Source organism: Gekko japonicus, unplaced genomic scaffold (genome assembly GCF_001447785.1).
Source record: "Gekko japonicus isolate JY-2015 unplaced genomic scaffold, Gekko_japonicus_V1.1 scaffold153, whole genome shotgun sequence".
Classification (NCBI taxonomy): domain Eukaryota; kingdom Metazoa; phylum Chordata; class Lepidosauria; order Squamata; family Gekkonidae; genus Gekko; species Gekko japonicus.
The window spans coordinates 840,257-858,017 of NW_015175360.1; the positions used below are offsets into that span (position 1 = coordinate 840,257).

At 42.4% G+C, this 17,761-nt stretch overlaps 2 protein-coding genes across 3 annotated transcripts in view; one reads left to right on the forward strand and one right to left on the reverse strand.

The window, feature by feature from the left end:
* The window catches only part of IARS2 (isoleucyl-tRNA synthetase 2, mitochondrial), a 54,839-nt gene extending 48,809 nt beyond the window's left edge, over positions 1 to 6,030 (reverse strand). For both annotated transcript variants that reach the window (XM_015425362.1, XM_015425361.1), the window contains exons 1-3: positions 5,808 to 6,030; positions 4,699 to 4,821; positions 933 to 1,089 (exon numbers count right to left, since the gene is read on the reverse strand). In XM_015425362.1, the coding sequence (XP_015280848.1) occupies positions 933 to 1,089; positions 4,699 to 4,821; positions 5,808 to 6,008 (481 nt within the window). In that variant the 5' untranslated portion in view covers positions 6,009 to 6,030. The remainder of the gene's footprint in view (positions 1 to 932; positions 1,090 to 4,698; positions 4,822 to 5,807) is intronic.
* A 1,178-nt stretch (positions 6,031 to 7,208) lies between these two features.
* Positions 7,209 to 17,761, forward strand: part of BPNT1 (3'(2'), 5'-bisphosphate nucleotidase 1) — a 16,658-nt gene continuing 6,105 nt past the window's right edge. Inside the window, exons 1-5 of the mRNA XM_015425373.1 lie at positions 7,209 to 7,274; positions 10,252 to 10,376; positions 13,488 to 13,592; positions 13,977 to 14,084; positions 16,033 to 16,081. Coding sequence (XP_015280859.1) covers positions 10,257 to 10,376; positions 13,488 to 13,592; positions 13,977 to 14,084; positions 16,033 to 16,081 — 382 coding nt within the window. The 5' untranslated portion in view covers positions 7,209 to 7,274; positions 10,252 to 10,256. The remainder of the gene's footprint in view (positions 7,275 to 10,251; positions 10,377 to 13,487; positions 13,593 to 13,976; positions 14,085 to 16,032; positions 16,082 to 17,761) is intronic.

Sequence of the window (17,761 nt, forward strand, 5' to 3'; positions counted from 1 at the left end):
TCGCAGAGGCATCATGGGAGGCAGGCAGGGAGGCACATGTCTGTTGAAGCAGCAGGCACAGCACTCTTGCCCATTCCTAGGCAAGCATGTGATGCAAGACTAAGCTACACAAACAAATAGCAACGATCCCCGAGTTCTCAATGCCCCAATATACACATGAAATACACTCTTAAGCAACATCAATACAGCACAGAAATGCAAACCCAAGCTCATCCCGTATCAGCTGCTTCAGATAAGGGGGCGGCAGCCCCCAAGCGAGATTATCAATTGAGGAAAAGAAAGAACAAAGCTAAATAAAGGCTGAAGGACTCTGAATTGTGCCTTAAAACATTTACTTTAATGTTGCTCTTGGAATTTTCTTAAAATAGTTAAAAGATGAGCTAAAAGCTAAATATATTAGCATAAATGACCATGTTCAATGTAATCTAAGCATGTTAAGAATAACACTTATACAAGCTATTGTAAGGATCTCCTATACTTGGGGTTTTAGTTATTAGTGGTTTCTTTCCTGTATCCTTAGTTGTAGTTGTTTCCCCTTCCCTTTTTTTCTCTGTAGTTTGTAGTCTTTAGAAAATGCAATAAAAAATCCCCTCTAGGGGTTAAAAAAACCCTCCTCCCACACTCTCTCATCCTCCAGTCACAACACACTTCTCTCTCTCAATCATTCTACTCTGCATTCACTGCGCTGCAATCCAACATTTAAAGAGACACACACACTCTTAAAACAAGGAATCATTACACCTACATCTTCAGCATATTTTAATTTTCCCAAGACCCTTTCAATGAGAAATTAAATCACTGATCTATGAGGGCATAACTCTCAAATACTTCAAAGCACACAGATTCCGTCATTCTAATAAGCAAGAGTCACATGCTCACATAGCAGCTGCACACCTATGTCACAAACCTCTCAGAGAAAAACTGCAAAATACCTCTCTGTCTGATTTCCATTGCTGAAAGATGCTGTGTTCCCTCAAATTCTGATAATGCTTTCAGCTCTATGGGTAATCCATGACAATCCCAGCCTGGCACATAATGTACCTTGTAGCCTCGCATCACGTAGAATCGATTGGTGATGTCTTTCAAAATCTGAAAGGGGAGGAAAAAAGGATATACTTCAGATCTTACCTTTCAAACTCACAAGGGGCATACAACATTTACTTTAGATTTCAAAGTACAGGGATTGTTACAAGTATCTCTCTCCTCCAGTACTTAATTTCTAAAAGAGTGCTACTAAAACACTTTAAGGGAAAAAAAACATACTGCCTAGAAGGATAGTAAGTCTCAAAGCTTGCATCTGCAAAAGCATAAACCACCTAACATGACAGGTCCCCTGCCATTCTCAAGAGCCTGAAAACACAGAGAGTGGATTGTTTTTGTGCTCCATAGGCACATGCTTCCACAGTCTGGCATGGCAGTAAGAGCCAAGGGCAAATCTGAAGTGAGCTAGTAAGCTAAGAACTGGATTCCTGTCAGTGACCCTGCCAGTAATGGTTATCATATACATCAGACTTAGCAGGCTGTTATGTGTTTCTTTAATCTACAAACAAAAAAGTAACAATGGCTGCGGTCACACGGAGCATTATTTAATCTACAAACAAAAAAGTAACAATAAAACAAAACAGGATCATTGATGCTTCTTTTCACTTTACTGATTTTGATGTTTATTTGACAACAAATTCTGAACACTACATTAAACATAGGATAAAATGCAGAATCACTTTTTTGCAGCCAGATATTAAGACAGCCAAATACATTTGAAATGATAATGCCTGAGCAAGTCAAAATTACAATAATAACTATTCAACATATAATTAGCTACTTCTTCTAAAACCACCAAGTAAGCAATAACAACCATTCACAGCATTTGTACAGCATTTCTAAGTATTCACAGCATTTTACACATTTTATTGTAACCCTTACAGCCACTCTGCAAGATATGTAATTATTACCTGGTATGAGCCTGCTAAGCGGGGAGGGTGGGATATAAATCAAATAAATAAAATACGGTGATGAGGATAATACTGATCTATTGTGTTGGGGGTACAAAGTTGGGAGGGACAGAGTAGTTTACCTAAAACCATCAAGCAATTCACACCAAGTTAGAGACTTGCCATTTTGTAGCTTAATCTATACTATGCCAGTTATCAATGTAGAATCCATTGGTTTAAGAAAGTGAATTTAGATTTCTTTTTTAGTCATAAACTCATACCATATTTGATACTAAAGTCTGAAGCTGACTTAAAGCTGGATATGCCTAATTCTGCTTGCCGAAAGACTTATAAGATGCTGATAACTGAAAGATACATGAAGTATTCATGATATATCACTCTAGCTGTTCTTGCAAAATGTACTATTTTATCAATGGGTGGTGAAATTGATGCCTAAGAAAGTGAGGCGGGAATCACAGAACAGAAGCTGCCATTGAGAGGATTAATTAGGACTGTCAGAGAAGACGCTGGTCACTGTTTGATGTGTCTTTTTAATATGGAGCCTGAAAGCTGTCTCACAACATAAGAAGGCATTACAGTGCTTTGAATAACCCTAATCAAGCTTTGTTGGAACCATGAAGAATCTCTTCCAGCATGCTGTCTGCATATGTATATTCAATCAGCATGGAAGTGTGCAGCTAGGAGATGAAATATACATACGTTTCAAATATGGAAGACTAGTCTTTGGCATTGGGCCACCTTTCCAGCAGCAAAAATGATTCAAGAATTGGGGTTAAACTGGCAGAAGAGTTCAGCAATCATTCTATGCTTTTAAATGTATGTGAATCTAAAATTATATATTAGATATTGAAGGGTTAACCAAATACTCAATACATAACAAATGTCATGCCAGTTCTTAAAAAAGGGTTCAGAGAGATCTAGGAAATTAAAGGCCAGTTAACCTGACATCTGTTTCAGGTAAATTAATAAAAACAGCTATGAAAGAGAGAGCTATTAAGCACACAGAGGAACCAATCCTGCTGAGGGGAAATTAGCATGGTTTCTGCAAAGGGAAGTCCTGCTTCACCAACCTCTTGGGAGTTCTTTGAGCAGGTTAACAAGCATACAAATAAGGTAAACTTCATATACATGCATTTACAGAAGGCATTTGACAAGGTACGTTGCTGAAGACTCTTAAGCTTAGCAATCATAGAACAGGTCTTCTTATGGATTCAAAATTGGTTAAATGTCAGAAAGCAGACAACAAAAATAAATGGAGGGGAGCAAGTGGTGGGGTCCTACAAGGATTGGTATTGAGACCAGTGCTGTTTAATTTGTTCCTAAATTATTTGGAATTGGAGGTCAGCAGTGCTGTAGCCACTGATACCAAATGATTCAGGAGGGCAGATAATGAAGAGCTATACTGCAGGCTCTCTCTAAATTGGGTAAATGGCAATTGAAGTTCAATGTGTGTAAGAGAAATGAAATGCGTACTGGAACCAAAAAAATTCCTAATTTTAAACATATGATGATGGGGTTAGAACTGGCTGGGCTGAAAGATATCTTGGGATAGTGGTAGAAAACTCAATGAAAATGTCAACCCAGTGTACAACAGTGGTGAAAAAAGCAAACTCCATACTAGGAATTATTAGCAAAGAGGTTGAACATAAAACAGCCAATACTGTAAGACCCTTCCATAAAGTTATGATGCAGCCTCATTTGTGTGCAATTCTGGTCACCATATCTCAAAAAGGATATTAGAGAGTTAGAAGAAGTACAAAGGTGAGCAGCCAAAATAATTTGGGGGTTGGAACACCTTTCCTATGAGGAAAGGCTGGAGAGTCTGGGACTTTTCGGTCAAGAAAAAAGATGGCTAAAGGAAAACATGATATAGAGTTTTATAAAACACACGGTGGGGAGAAAGTAGATAGAGGGAGCTTATTGTCCTTCTCCCATATTACCAGAACTCAAGGGTTCCCAATGAAGTTGTTGGGAAATAGGTTCAAGACAGATAATGGAAATACCTCTTCATGTGTGAGTAATTAAACTATGGAATCCACTGCCAATGGACATAGTGATGGTTACGAACATAGGGCACTTTAAAAGGCATTTAGGAAGATCTGTGGAAGAGAGGTTCAGATACTAGCCAGGGTGACTAATGGGAGCCTCCAACCACAGCAGCCACAGAACTCTCAATACCAGTGCTGGAGGAAGCAGCAGGGGAAGGTCACCGCCTCTATGTCCTATTTGTTTTGCCATCCAGTGCAACTGGTTGCCTACTGTGTAAAACAGGACGCTGGACTAGATGGGGCACTGGCCTGATACAGCAGGTGCTACTTGTTATGCTGACTCTCCAAAAACATGGCTGAGGCAGCTTATAGTAACAAAAACAAATATTAAAAGATTATTAATTCCAGCATTAAAAAAGCAACCCCAGACCAGCATAAAACCGTAACAGACCACAGACAGCTTAAAACAACAGTTTCCACACCAGAATAGTGGTTTAAAAAACCACACACAAAAAACACCTTACCCCCTTAATTAAATGCCTAGGTGAACATGGTTTGGCAACATAAAGTACTGGATGAACCTCAAGGGTCAGGGCATTCTTAAGCCAGGCGCCTCTACCAAAAAAAGCCCTATCTCTGACTGCCACATACCTCTGAAAGTGGGGTGCAGACAGCAGGTCTTGTGAGGCAGATCTTAACTGGCAAGCTGGATAATACGATGAAGACAAAGAAAATTAATTGAATATAAATATACTCACCTTATTCAATGCATGACCAACATGTGGGTCTCCATTGGCATAGGGTGGTCCATCATGAAGACAAAATTCTTGTTTTGTTTTCCTTTGTCTTTGCCATGAATACAGTTCAGAAAAGCCACATTTCTACAGAAATATAATATCTTTATTCAGTATGACTATATACTGATAACATCTGAACAGTTAACATCTGAACTGTTAAGGCCCTCTGTTAACTTGAATAACAACAGCCAGCGTGATTCGACCCTATAGGATGCTACCGCCCATCAGCATTTTATCTTTTTATATGTATTTATATGTAGTTATGATTGCCATTTGTTGCATACTACGTTATTGCATTGTTTCAATGCATCTGTGTTTTACGTATTTTAAGCCACCCTGAGCCTGCGACACAAGGAGGGCGTGATATAAATTGAATACATAAATTAAATTAAATGTATTATTGACAAGCATTATGTGAATAGACTTGTTTTTAAAAAGACTTATTCCCACTTTTAAAATAAGATCCTACATGACAAATTTATGCTGATTTATACTGGTATAATAATAACAATATGCCATCAAGTCACAACCTACTAATTACATCCACAGGATAATGGGCTTTCAAGGCAAGAGATGAGCAGAGGAGGTTTGCTATTGTTGTCTTCAACTACAGTCCCAGTTTGGTTTGGGGCAAGGTCACTAATGTGGGAGAAACGGGTTTGATTCCCCACTCCTTCTGGGCTAATTTACGTTCCCTTGGATTGTGCCATGCTTGCTTTCTGCAGACTAGAATCCCATGCATCCTTACCTGGGAACCACAACAGGGCTTTCTTGGGAATACACGAGCGCATCACTGCACTTCAAGCCCATCCACAGTTATCTTCCCTATGAACAGCTTCGCTCCAGCTATTTGATTGTGGCACTCTGTACTCTACATAGTGGGCGTTTGTCTGAGGGGGGCTGATTATGAGTGAGCAACCCCAGAAAGCGCTCGACCGGGCTCGTTCCACCGCATCAGGACGCGCGTGTGCATGATACAACTCCCCTTCCCCTCGCTGCACGCAGCCATCCTCAACCCAACTCCCCCTATTTAAGAGACCACCATTCTCCTCCCCTCCCCTCAACTCTACCTGCTGTATCTCCAGCTCAGTTTCGGGCTGCAGCCGGCCGGGCAACTGAACAGGAAAATCGCTGCGCGGCAACAACACCGTTTCCCGGTACCTGGCATCCGGCCTCGGTTTTTTACTTCTGTTGGCCCCGGAGGAGGCCACCCAGCGAGCCCAGCACCAGGCACGCGGCGGGGACCGCACCACCGGCAATGCCCGCAACATTCTCCACACCTGGCCGATAAGCACTTCCGGGTGAGTGACGGCTAAAAGAGAACGCGTAACGGTCTCCGAAAGGGGACATGCCACGACACTCGCAGGCTTTGCAAGTTGGGGCTTGATTCTCGAGCTCCTCCTAGAGCTCAGTTCTCCTTCCTACACCCCGAGATGCCCGGTCGGGTGCAAAAGAGTCAGCCAGCCAGAATTTTAGGGCGCTAGAAAGTGCCGTGCTGCCCGGAGTGCCCGTCGTCTTCTGTCATGTTCTGCCTGGGAATGAAGTAAGCCCCCCCCCCGACATGTTTCAGTTTCTCGACGTGGAGCGAAGCCAGAATTTAGCAACCAGACTATAGAATGACAGCCGCCGCGTGAAATGTCCAGAGAGCCTTAAGAAAAACTGCACAGGAATAAGCCTGTTCTACGGGGATCCATCCCACTCCGGAGCGACTCCGTCTGCAGTGTATTAGTGTGCTTCCGGACACAACTGTCCTAAACGTAACCTAAGTACGTATCCATTTTCTAGCACGAAGCTATAGTGAACTCAGTCGTAACTCACTGAACTCAAGTGGATTAACTCTGCACAGGATTCAGTTTCACAACAAAACCGAAGCCCTGCCGCATTTATTATAGCTGGAATGATCGTCTATACTTACACACCTTGAATACTCAGAGCCGTGTGTACGCAGGAGTAATTTCAATGGAAAGTATTCTCTCATAGGTTGCAATCTTATGCACATTTAGATGCACGTTGAATTAAGCTGTATTTCCTTCTGCGTAAACATTCATAGGATCGGGCCGGTGGACTCCTAAGTAAATCCTGTGTACTTAGTCTCAAAGAACCGTGCATAAGAGTGAAGCCACATGCGCCTTTAAAAAAAATCTGAGGCAGTCAAAAATGTCGAGTTTCTCCACGCGACTGTTTTCCACGAAAGAAAGACCATGCATAACTAAACACCTTGAACAGCATGTTTCAACTCTCTAAAAGCAATCTTTGCTAGTGTTCTGCATCTGCAAACAGACCTAACTTGGCTACGATGGATAACCCACCTCACTACATAGTCAAAGCTAAACCTGCATGCAGTAAATATTTGCCTACTTCCAGCGATGGCTTCAAACTGAGAGGTAAAAAATGAGCCATGTACTTTAGGACCCAGTAGATGCCGGTGAAGAGGCGGAGGTTGGGCGAGGAGTAGAGGAAGTCATCGGAGGCTGGGGCTTGAAGAAATTAGCTCTTCGGCAAAAGTCTTGGTCTGTGAGCGGCGCTTGCAAGCTTAGGTACGTTTTCCTCGTGTCAAAATTTCCTCATCCCTTTTCAGTTTGTTTCATCGATAATGGCATGCATGTGAACATGCGGAAACTATAAAGATTGACGAAGGGGAGGAAATAAATGGGAACATGTAATTGTGCCTTCGGTGGACATCGCTAAGGCAGGAGGATTTCAAGATATATTGCTTATTTTTCATGAGCTGTCGGTGTGAAGCTTGCAAGATCACATTATTATAATTTAAATAATTTAGTTTCGGATCCCTACCATATTTTGATTTGGACATAAGTTATTAATGCGTGTGTGCATCTGTGAGCGTTGCAAGAAAGAAGAAAAGCAAACCCTTTCAACATTCTTATCTGCCCTTCATTACATTTGTAAAAGGTGGCTAAACTATGTTTAAGGAATGAGTAATCCATGTTAAACTTTGACTACGATCCTGTTCCCGTAACCACAGCCAGCCAGGAGCAGTATAAGGTTGGGCTTCTTTGACTATAGTCAGGTCTGTTGTAATTTTTGTTATTTCAACAACATTTCTGTTATTTCAACAAAAATTTTCAGAGCTGTTGCACAATGTCTGTGTGTGTTATAAGTGCCATCAAGTTATTTCCGACTTACATTGACTCTGAATTACTGACCTCCAAAACGTCCTATCGTTGACTCAAAACAATCCATCTCGTGTTGGGGCTTCCTCTTTTACTGCTACCTTCAACTTTTCCTAGTATCATTGTCTTTTCCAGTGAGTCTTAAATTCATAATGTGACCAAAGTTCAATAGCTTCATTTTGGTCATTTTAGCTTCTAAGGAGAGTTCAGGCTTGATTTTATCTAGAACCCACTTGTATGTCTTTCTGGCAGTCCACAGTATCCGTAAAACTCTCCTCGGACTCCATATTGCAAATGAATCAAGTGTCTTCCTTTCTGCTTTCTTCACTGTATGACTTTTGCATCCATACATAGTAATGAGGAATGCTGTAAAATGAGTTATCTCGATATTGGTCAGCAGCAACACATCCTTACTCTTAAGGATCTTTTCTAGCTCCTACAGGGCTGCTCTTTCCAGTCTCAATCTCCTTCCGATTTCTTGGTTGCAGTCTCCCTTTTGGTTGATGAAGGAGCCAAATTAATGTGATGGTCAGATAGTTGCTGCAGTCCTTGATGTCTCCTTTTTTCAGAATTGGAATGTAGATTGAATGTGTCTAGTCAGTGGGCCATTGTTTTGTTTTCCATACTTGTTTGGATAATCTTATTAAGATTTTGATGGACTCCAAAACAGCTCTACTGCTATCCCAGCTCCTCCTGGTGATTTATTTCTCCCAGTTGCTTTGAATGCAGCTTTCTTGTCACTTTCTTAAACTGTAGGTTCTTCTTCAAAAGTTTCTTCTTTGAAGAAATCTGTCATCTTTTCATCTCTTCTGTGGATTTCTTCAGTGTAAACTCATTATGGTACTGTTCTCTGCTTCACTGACACACACAGACCCTCCTCACCTTGTTAAGGTGTGTGTCCAAGAGGGGAGAGAGTTACAGTAGCTGATATTAAATTAATCTGGAATAAAATACAATCTGGTATAAGTATACTAAATAGATTCAGTTGTGTGGTGGTGGAAAGTGCTGTGAAGTCATAACTGCTGTTGAGGTGGTTTGGTTTGCCTGGCTCTGCATCACACTTTTGGTATTCCTTGGAGGTTGTCCTTCCAAATACTAGCCAGGGCTGCTCCTGTTTAGTTTCCGAAATCTGATGAGATCTGGCTAGCCTGAGCTTGAATTGGTGGTACTGAGATGTTATTCTTATCTGTTCTCTCTCACACAAATATTGAGAGAAGCCTTTTGGGGCTCACAGGATTGTAGCCCATGATGCTTAGGGTGAAATAGGTGATCTTATTGCTTTATTTTACAAAATGAAGGAGGTATACACTTTTTTGGAATTTTTTTAAGAAAAAGAGAAAGGACAAAGCAATGAAAATACTTAGCAAAAGTTGGGTTGTAATATGAGTCAAATAAGGAAGTGCCTCTTCAGAACAAAAGCAGTTTGTTGCATAAGTGGATCAAAGGTAAGAAATACCTCTGAGAATAAGGAGAAAAGCAAACAAAGTGAGCCCATGGAAATTTTCCTTTACAAAATAACAAAATTGCAAGCTTCTGTTGATGATCCAGATGAAGTGGTCTATGAATGTAGAGATGTGCCCTTTGCAACTATAAGTATCACTTTACTGCCCTTCTGCTATGTCAGCCAGGATAAGAGTGCAGCCCACCCACAAGCAGTACTGTGACCGTGGCAGTACAAAATGATGCACTAAGTGCATGGATATTTCCAATGGTGCCATTGCTGCTAAGGCATCAGTGGTATAGTGGGTGGACTAGGATCTGGAAGATCTTGACTAGAATCGAGAGGTTTGCTGGGTGATCTTGGGCCACTCATTCTCTCTCAGCCTAACCTACCTCATAAGGTTGTTGCTGTGAGGATAAAATGGAGGGAAGGAGAATGGTTCTGTAAATGGTTTTGGGTCTCCATTGGGAAGAAAAGCAGAGAGCCGGTTTGGTGTAGTGGATAAGTGTGCGGACTCTAATCTGAGAGAACCGGGTTTGATTCCCCACTCCTCCACTTGCACCTGCTGATGTGACCTTGGGTCAGTCACAGGCTCTGGCACAGCTGTCCTTGAAAAAGAGCAGTTTGTGTCAGAGTTCTCTCAGCCCCACCCACCTCACAGGGTGTCTGTTGTGGGGAGGGGAAGGGAAAGGAGTTTGTAAGCCGCTCTGAGACGCCAAGTGAAGGGCGGGGTATAAATCCAATCTCCTCTTCTTCTTCTTCTAAATGTATAAGTAACAACAGAGGATAGCCTACCTCTGTTACAATTTATTCTCCAAGTTTAATTTGTTCCTTTCCACTTGAAGTTCATTGTGCTACTCCTGTGACCTGTATTTGTTTCAGATAGCTGCTGGCTATGCCATTCACAAGACTCTTCTTGATTTCCCCCCCTCCCTTGTGCAGTAAGCATGGCTTCTAATACAAGTGTTCTGATGCGTCTGGTGGCTTCAGCATGTTCGGTTGCTAACAAAGCAGGAACAATTGTCAGGAAAGTGATGGCTGGTGGAGACTTGGGCATAGTGGAGAAGGTAACGAACTGTATTGATGGATGCTTGTATAATTTTGCTTGTAAAGATCTGAGCTTCTTTTGGTATAAATTCTGCCAACATCAGACAAGTGAAAGAAAAATGCTGGTTGTTTTGACAATTCTAAATCTTCTGTAAGTGTCCAATGTGTCTGCCTGTCCACCATCTAGATTTAATGGCAACTGGTGTAGTGGTTAAGTGTACAGACTCTAATCTGGGAGAACCGGGTTTGAGTTCCCACTCCTCCACTTGCACCTGCTGATGTGGAATCAGTGACCTGCCATTGTGCCTTTGACACCTCCTTAGTTTGTGCCATTGACACCTCCTTAAACTCCTTGTTCTCTTATTGCATCATATGTGCTGCCAAAGCTAAGATTAGACATGCAAAACACATCCCAGGGCCAGTGTGCAGGTGAACCCTATGCTGATCCCAAGCACCCACTGTGGTGCTATTGCAATTATCTCCAAAGCCCTAATAGGACTGTAGCTGTCTTTTTGGAAGGGATTATTGTTGTGTATCTCCTGGCTGAAACCAATTTTTATTCATCCCTGGCACGCCAGTGAATGGCTAACTACACCTCAGCAGCAGCAGCATTTTGATTTATATACCACCATCCCGCTGCATGGGGCTCAGGGTGGTTAACAACAATTGACATTCCAATGAATACAGTAAATCAATACATTCAAGTTAAAAGTCTAAAACAATAAGACAGCAATAATTAAATCTGATCAGATGGTGTTTGAGCATTAGAAGTCCTTTCCCGAAGAGGAGGAGATGGCGAGGCCATGCTTGATGGTGAACTGCTGCTGTCTTCAACCATAATAATGGGAAAGGACATAACAGAGAATAGTATAGCGCGTATGTTTTGTGCGCAGAATGACTTGTGGTTCATCGTCATCCCCAGTTAAATGGATCCCAAGTAGTGGATGGGAAGGAATATTGTGTGCGATCTTAAAAGAGCTGTGGGTTGTCAGAGCAGGCAGGAGCAGACTAGATAGGCCAGTGGTCTGATTCCTTACTAGGGTGCTAACAGACCTGGAGAAATATGCTCTGTCCTTTTAATAGAGGCTTAATGTATGGAAACAGGTCCTTTTCATAGCATGATGGTAAATAAAAACACCTGACAAATAACATCCTATTGAATGTCTACTAAAGAGACAAAATAAAAACACCTGACAAATAACATCCTACTGAGTGTCTACTAAAGAGACAAAACATTTCCCTCCTCCCAGGCAGATTGCAACCCTACTCCTTATACCACAGCTTCCTGTGCTGAATGTTATACTGGGGTTCTGGCAAACTCATTTTAGAAAGTGCTTGCGCATTCCGTCAGTGTACAAAGTATTTATGTCTTTGCCAATACTTGTGCATGCTTTGCATTCATTTCTTCCCTGTTTTGTTTCAGGACCTGGAGTCTAACTTTGATTTACATTTTCTCATACCTTATCACAAATAGCTTCTATGTGTAATCTTTTTAATCTTTTTATTGAAACCAGAAACTTTAACTGTGTACAGATTAGTGGACAAAGCAAAAAAAAAATTGTGCACAAGGCCAAAAATGAGTAACTTATTATTTGAAAAGGAAAACTGGCATGGGGCAGTGTAGCTTAAACCATTTACTAGGCACCATCTAGCCAACAGGATAAAGACTAACTAGATCCTAAACTAGCCAAATGTGATACTGATGATCATGCCCAGAGACTCTGGAAATGGCAACAAGCAGTGGCTTAAAGCAGTTTGTGCTTCATTGCAACAAAAAATTAGAATGAGGTCCTTGCTTAAGACAGCCTGCTGGAAGCGGATCTTCTCTATTAATGGCTTCGTTCTTGTTTGTTTCATGGATAACTGAAGCTGTGAAAAATGTGCCTGAGAGAGAAGATCAGTATAAATGGTATGAAGATCTTTTGCGGGTGTGTGTGTGTGTGAAGGAGAATATGTGGTATTGTCCCTTCCCTTTTTCCTTATAAGCCTGTGAGGTAGGTTGGGTTCAGAAACAGTGACCTGCCCAAGGGTTCTCAAGCTTCAAGTCAGAGTGGGGATCTGAATGCAGGTCTTCCCAGGTTTAACTGCTGCACCACACTGACTCACTGAATACCTGAACATCTTTTTTCAAAAAGAGAAATAGTCCTCATGGTGTTGTTAGGCCCCAAAGGTCCCTTTTCTGTGGCCTTCGCTCAGATGACTACATTTCTTCCTCTGGTGTTCCTGCAATCATTCTTTCCCACCCCATTATCGTGCTACTTCTTGCAGATCTTTATTTTAGTTCGTAAAATTTTGAATTCATGAATCAGAATGAAGTCTGCAAAATAAACTTTGCAGTTATTGTCTTATCTACAATCTAGGAGGAACATAATTTGGATTTTTAGAACAACAAGAACCACACCCTCTCCAGCAGTGCACAGAATTAGTGAAAATTTACTTGTCACAGGCCTGAAATCTGAGAACACATGAGCTTATAAAGAGGCCTTATGCAAAGTCAAACCCCTAATCCATCAGTGTTGTCTACTCTGAATGACTATGGATCTCGAGCGCAGATAGGAGCGCCTGCTTCCCAGGATCTTTTAGCTGGAGGGTCCAAAGACTGAACCCTAGGATCTCCTGTGTGCCAAGCACACGCCTGGCTGGTGAGCCACAGCCCTTCCCATTATTGATCCACATCTCAATTGTAAATGTTTGTGTCTAAGAAACAATACCTAATGAATAAGGAAAAATAGTTGAATTGACATTGCCTGTTCTATTTTATCTAGGGCAAGATATTTCTAATCAATCTTGCCATTAGTGCTCGAAAAGAAAATTATCCAAGTATCTCAGAAGGAAAAGCATAAGGCATATGCTCCAACTTTTGCATCCCCATGGCAAATCTTGGGGGCATGTTAAAGCACAGAAATACAAGATTAAAATTCAGGCATATAACAAAAGAAGCATCAAATGTATGGCTATATCAACATGGCCCCATCAGTGGATACTTAAATCCAGAGATAAGCCATGAGTAGATAAGACAGATCTTTCTGCAACCTGAGGAAAACCACAAGTTTGTAGAAAAAGCTAAACTCTTTCTACATGATCTGTATCATTGCTATGAATATCAACTTATTGATTTCCCTTCCTAATAGTGTGGAGCGAATGACCTGCAGACTAAAGCAGACCGACTGGTACAGATGAGTATTTGTTCCTCCCTGGCACGGAAGTTCCCAAAGGTGGCAATTATTGGGGAAGAGGTGAGGACTCTGCAGTTTCCCTTTGTGCTTTACACTGATCATTTGTTTAGTTACATACACTACCTGTTTGTATCTGCTGATTTTGGAACATAAAAATCTATATGGTTAGTCAGGGGCCCCTCTCATTGTGAGGGTTTCTTCCATAAGGCCTGCAGTTGTGGAGAACTGCGTGCTTCTAAGTAGGGACAGGGGCTATGGTGGGATAGAAATCCCACCCCACTATGGGTGTCTTGCTTGTGCTAATAATTTGTGGCATGCTGAGCCCATGTCGTTTACCTTATAAAAGCTTCCCTGTCTAGCTTCTTAGATGTAAGTAGGTGAGTTCCTATTTACTAGCTTGGGTGAGTGTTGTTGACTCTGCATGTGTATATCTTTTAAAATCAGGATCTTCCTTCTGAAGAGGTAAATGAAGAACTGCTTGAGGATGGCCAGTGTGAAGAGATACTGAAGAAAGCATGTCCTCCTCAGTATAATGCCATCAAAGAGGAAGAGGTATTACTAATGATCAAACTGTTTCAGTATGATCGGCCCATACTGCTAGTTTTCTGCTGAATGTGCCACTGCTACCATTGGATTCACAGCTGAGGAATCCAATAAGTGTTAAGTTATTGCTGAGAGACTTTTAGGAGAAGGTTGAAACAAAAAGAAAGTGAAATATAACTGCATGTTGTGCAAATGTACAAAATATAGTATACTAGAAATAAGGCCCGTTGTGGAAATAAATACAACGAGCTCTAGAAAGAAGCTCTGGGAAAGAGCAAAGGCCTTGGGCACTCAGCATCAATTTGCTGTGGTGGCGACAGCAAACCCCAATGTGGTGGCGACACCAAACTCAGAACGCCAATGGAGTGCTCAGGTACAACTAGAAAAGAATCAGCACGATAGTAGTCCACATGTCTGAATACATGGGAAAGGTGGGGGTGAGGAGAATATGATGCAACAGGAGAGAGAAAGGGTGGGGGGATGATGCAGAGGTAACCAGCAGCACCTGGGAGGGGGAAATTGCATCACCCTACTTGCACATCTCAATCCAAAAAACAGCTGTTTTATTGTAACTCTTGGTTGATGACACACACATCCAGAGACATTGGAAATTTTATACCAGAAAGCAACTCCTGGTCTGGATTTATATATTAACTTCTGAATGTGTGACATTTTGAAATAATATATATGAATGACCACTGAGGAAGGCACTAGAGGCCAAAATGCATGTGGTCTTGTTGGTAACCTATATATATATAAAAGAAAGTCCCCTCACCGTAAAATCAATGCCCAGGCCAAACCGCTGGACCTAGAAACACCAAATTCGGGGAGAGCGCACCTACCATGACGTAGGTGCTCACTAAGAAGGGATTTTTAGAAATTCGACCCCTAAGGGGGTCAAAAGGGGTAAAATGTGCTCCCCCCCATTGATTCCTATGTGGCTGCCAGGCTGCTGCCTCCTTGCACCCCCCACCCTCTGATTGGTCAGCTCCGGAGCTCAGTGTTCTGAGGTAAAAAATCCAACAGTTACAGGAGACTGCAGACAGCTAGTGACAGTTGAGGAAATCAGGAATGGCCAACAACCACCTGTGAGGTGCAGTAATACTGCTGGCCCAGCCTCTCTGATGTCTTCCAATACACTCCCCCCACCTCCTACACCTAACATGCGGTTGTCTGTCAGGTTGAGACGTGAATCCCAACTGTTTGTCTCCTACGCACCAGCAAGGCTGGGGACTCGCATCACGGCTCAGCGCCTCTCAAGGTGGATTGCGGGGCTCATCCACCTCTGCTACCTGATTGCGAAACAGCCATTGCCTGGCCTGATCTGGGCCCATTCAGCCCGAGCTGTTGTTGCTTCCACTGCCTTTCTCCAGGGAGTTTCCCTAATGGACATATGCAAAGCCGCTACATGGGCCACGCCTAATACCTTCATAAGGCACTATGCCCTAGACGTCTGTAAGAACTCTAATACCAACATGGGACGTCGCATTCTATCTTCGGCTACGCAGTAAAGGACCTGCCAGCACCCTCCTCCAGGTAGGCCACTGTGGCCCAGCCTCTCTGTTGGCTTCCAACACACTACCCCCACCTCCTACACCTAACAGGTGGTTGTCTGTCAGGTGCAGCAGCAGTCGCAGGGTGCTTAAAGCCACGAGGGAGCCTGCCCCAGCAGTAACACCTTAGTGATCCTGCCAGCCCCACTTCCACAGTGGCTTCTAATACTCTTCCCCCCTCCTACTCCTACACTGGACAGGCAACTGCAGGAGGCGGCAACTTAGGAATGCAGCAAAGACATCTGCACATAGTACTCCTGTACTATGAGTAGTACTCTTTCATACCACCTTGTCATTCCTGCACTTGGAATAACCATGCAGGCTCTTCCTTGCTGCTAGTAGAATTTAAATATTCTTGACCTGTATTTCTTTTTGAAAATCTCTGGTTTTACTTCTTTTTAAAGCTTGTTGTATGGGTTGACCCACTGGACGGAACCAAAGAATACACTGAAGGTTTGTTTGTTTGTTTGTGTCCTTATATGCACTGAGAGTTTTATTATTTTGAATGAGCACAATGCAGAATGTATCTGGAATATTCAATTTTAACTTTTCATGCATAAACATATCATCCTTTAACTAGGCAGGTAGAGGTTATGATCAATGTTCCCTCTAAGCTGTGGAGTCTTGTGAGCAAAAATTCTAATTCGTGAGCTACTGGCATTAAAATTGTGAGCGAATGATTTGGCTACTGCATAAATTACATTGCTCTGGAGCCATCCTTCCTGAGCTAAGACAAAAATCTGTGAGCTGAAGGCTAAAAAACTGTGAGCTAGCTCACTCTAACTCAGCTTAGAGGGAACACTGGTTATGATCACTTGAAGACTTAGATTGGTTTTGGTAGTACAAAAGAAACTGCACTACAAGAGGAATGATCAGTTTGGTAACTAACAATGTAGCTCTAAACAGAGTTGCACCTTTCTAAGTATTTGGAAGGCTTAGAATGGTGAGTCTCTGCTTAAGAATTTGCTGTTTTTCATTCTATTCTATTGTGATTAAATTCCACCATGACCTTGTTTGTCATTGAAGCAAGAAATCACATGGGTGACTTTCTTTGTTGGAAGCAGGGCTATTTTGGGGCAGGAACGCACAGGAACGGAGTTCCGGCTGGCTCCCAAGTTGGCCACGCCCAGCAGGAACTCATTAGCATAATAGGCCACACCCAACAGCAGAAGCTCATTCGGATTGGCTACAATTAGGGGTATGTGGCCTAACATGCAAAAAGCCCTGGGTTTTGACAACAAACAAGGTAAAGAGAATAAGAAGCAAAAGGTGGGTGTGGCTGGATGACCACACTTCTGGTAACGTGGGTGTGTGGCCTAATATGCAAATGAGCTGTGCTCCCAGGGGTGTGGCCTAATGTGCTAATGAGTTCCTGCTGTTGGGTATGGCCTATTATGCTAATGAGTTCCTGCTGGACTTTTTCTACAAAAAAAGCCCTGGTTGGAAGTCATTTTTGTTAAGTGGTTGCTGTGCCAGTGAGAACGATAGTCCATTGTATTAGCCTCTTGCAGGTAAACCATACAGCCCTGATGATGCAGCCTGCAGACTTGGGCTAATTCCACTATCCTGAAAGTCTCTTGAGAGTTAGGTCTGTCAGGTCCCAACTAAGGAACTACGACTTCTCTAAAGGCCACTGGAAACAACAGTGCTGTTGGGCAGGTGGCTGCTTAGATGTGATCCAGTTGATTACTACTTGGACATGAACATCCTAGGTAATTTAGAGCAGAGCATCATCTTTTAATAAAGCCTGCATTGTGGGATTGTTGTGAAGACAAATAAAGAAGGGGGGAAAACTACCAATCATTTTGTGTACAAGTATAAAAGGAATAACCAAAATAGAGGATTTTGGGTTTTTTACATGGCAAATGATGCAGCCAGCAGCCTCTTTCTCTCTGTCCACATCTTTTAGGTTGGGAAGCCAGATTGCTGCAAAGTGGTGATGGGAGAAATCAGGCCTGTTTTAGCTCTCCCTGTTTATGAATCTGCCAGCATAGAGGATGAATTATATATGAATTAGGAGACACCCAGGGTATGCATCAGCAGAACAATCAGGGGGTCATTTCCTTCAGGAGCGCACAGGAGCAGAACTCCAGCAGCAAAGAGCCCAGGGGGTGGGCACATGCAACAAGCCCC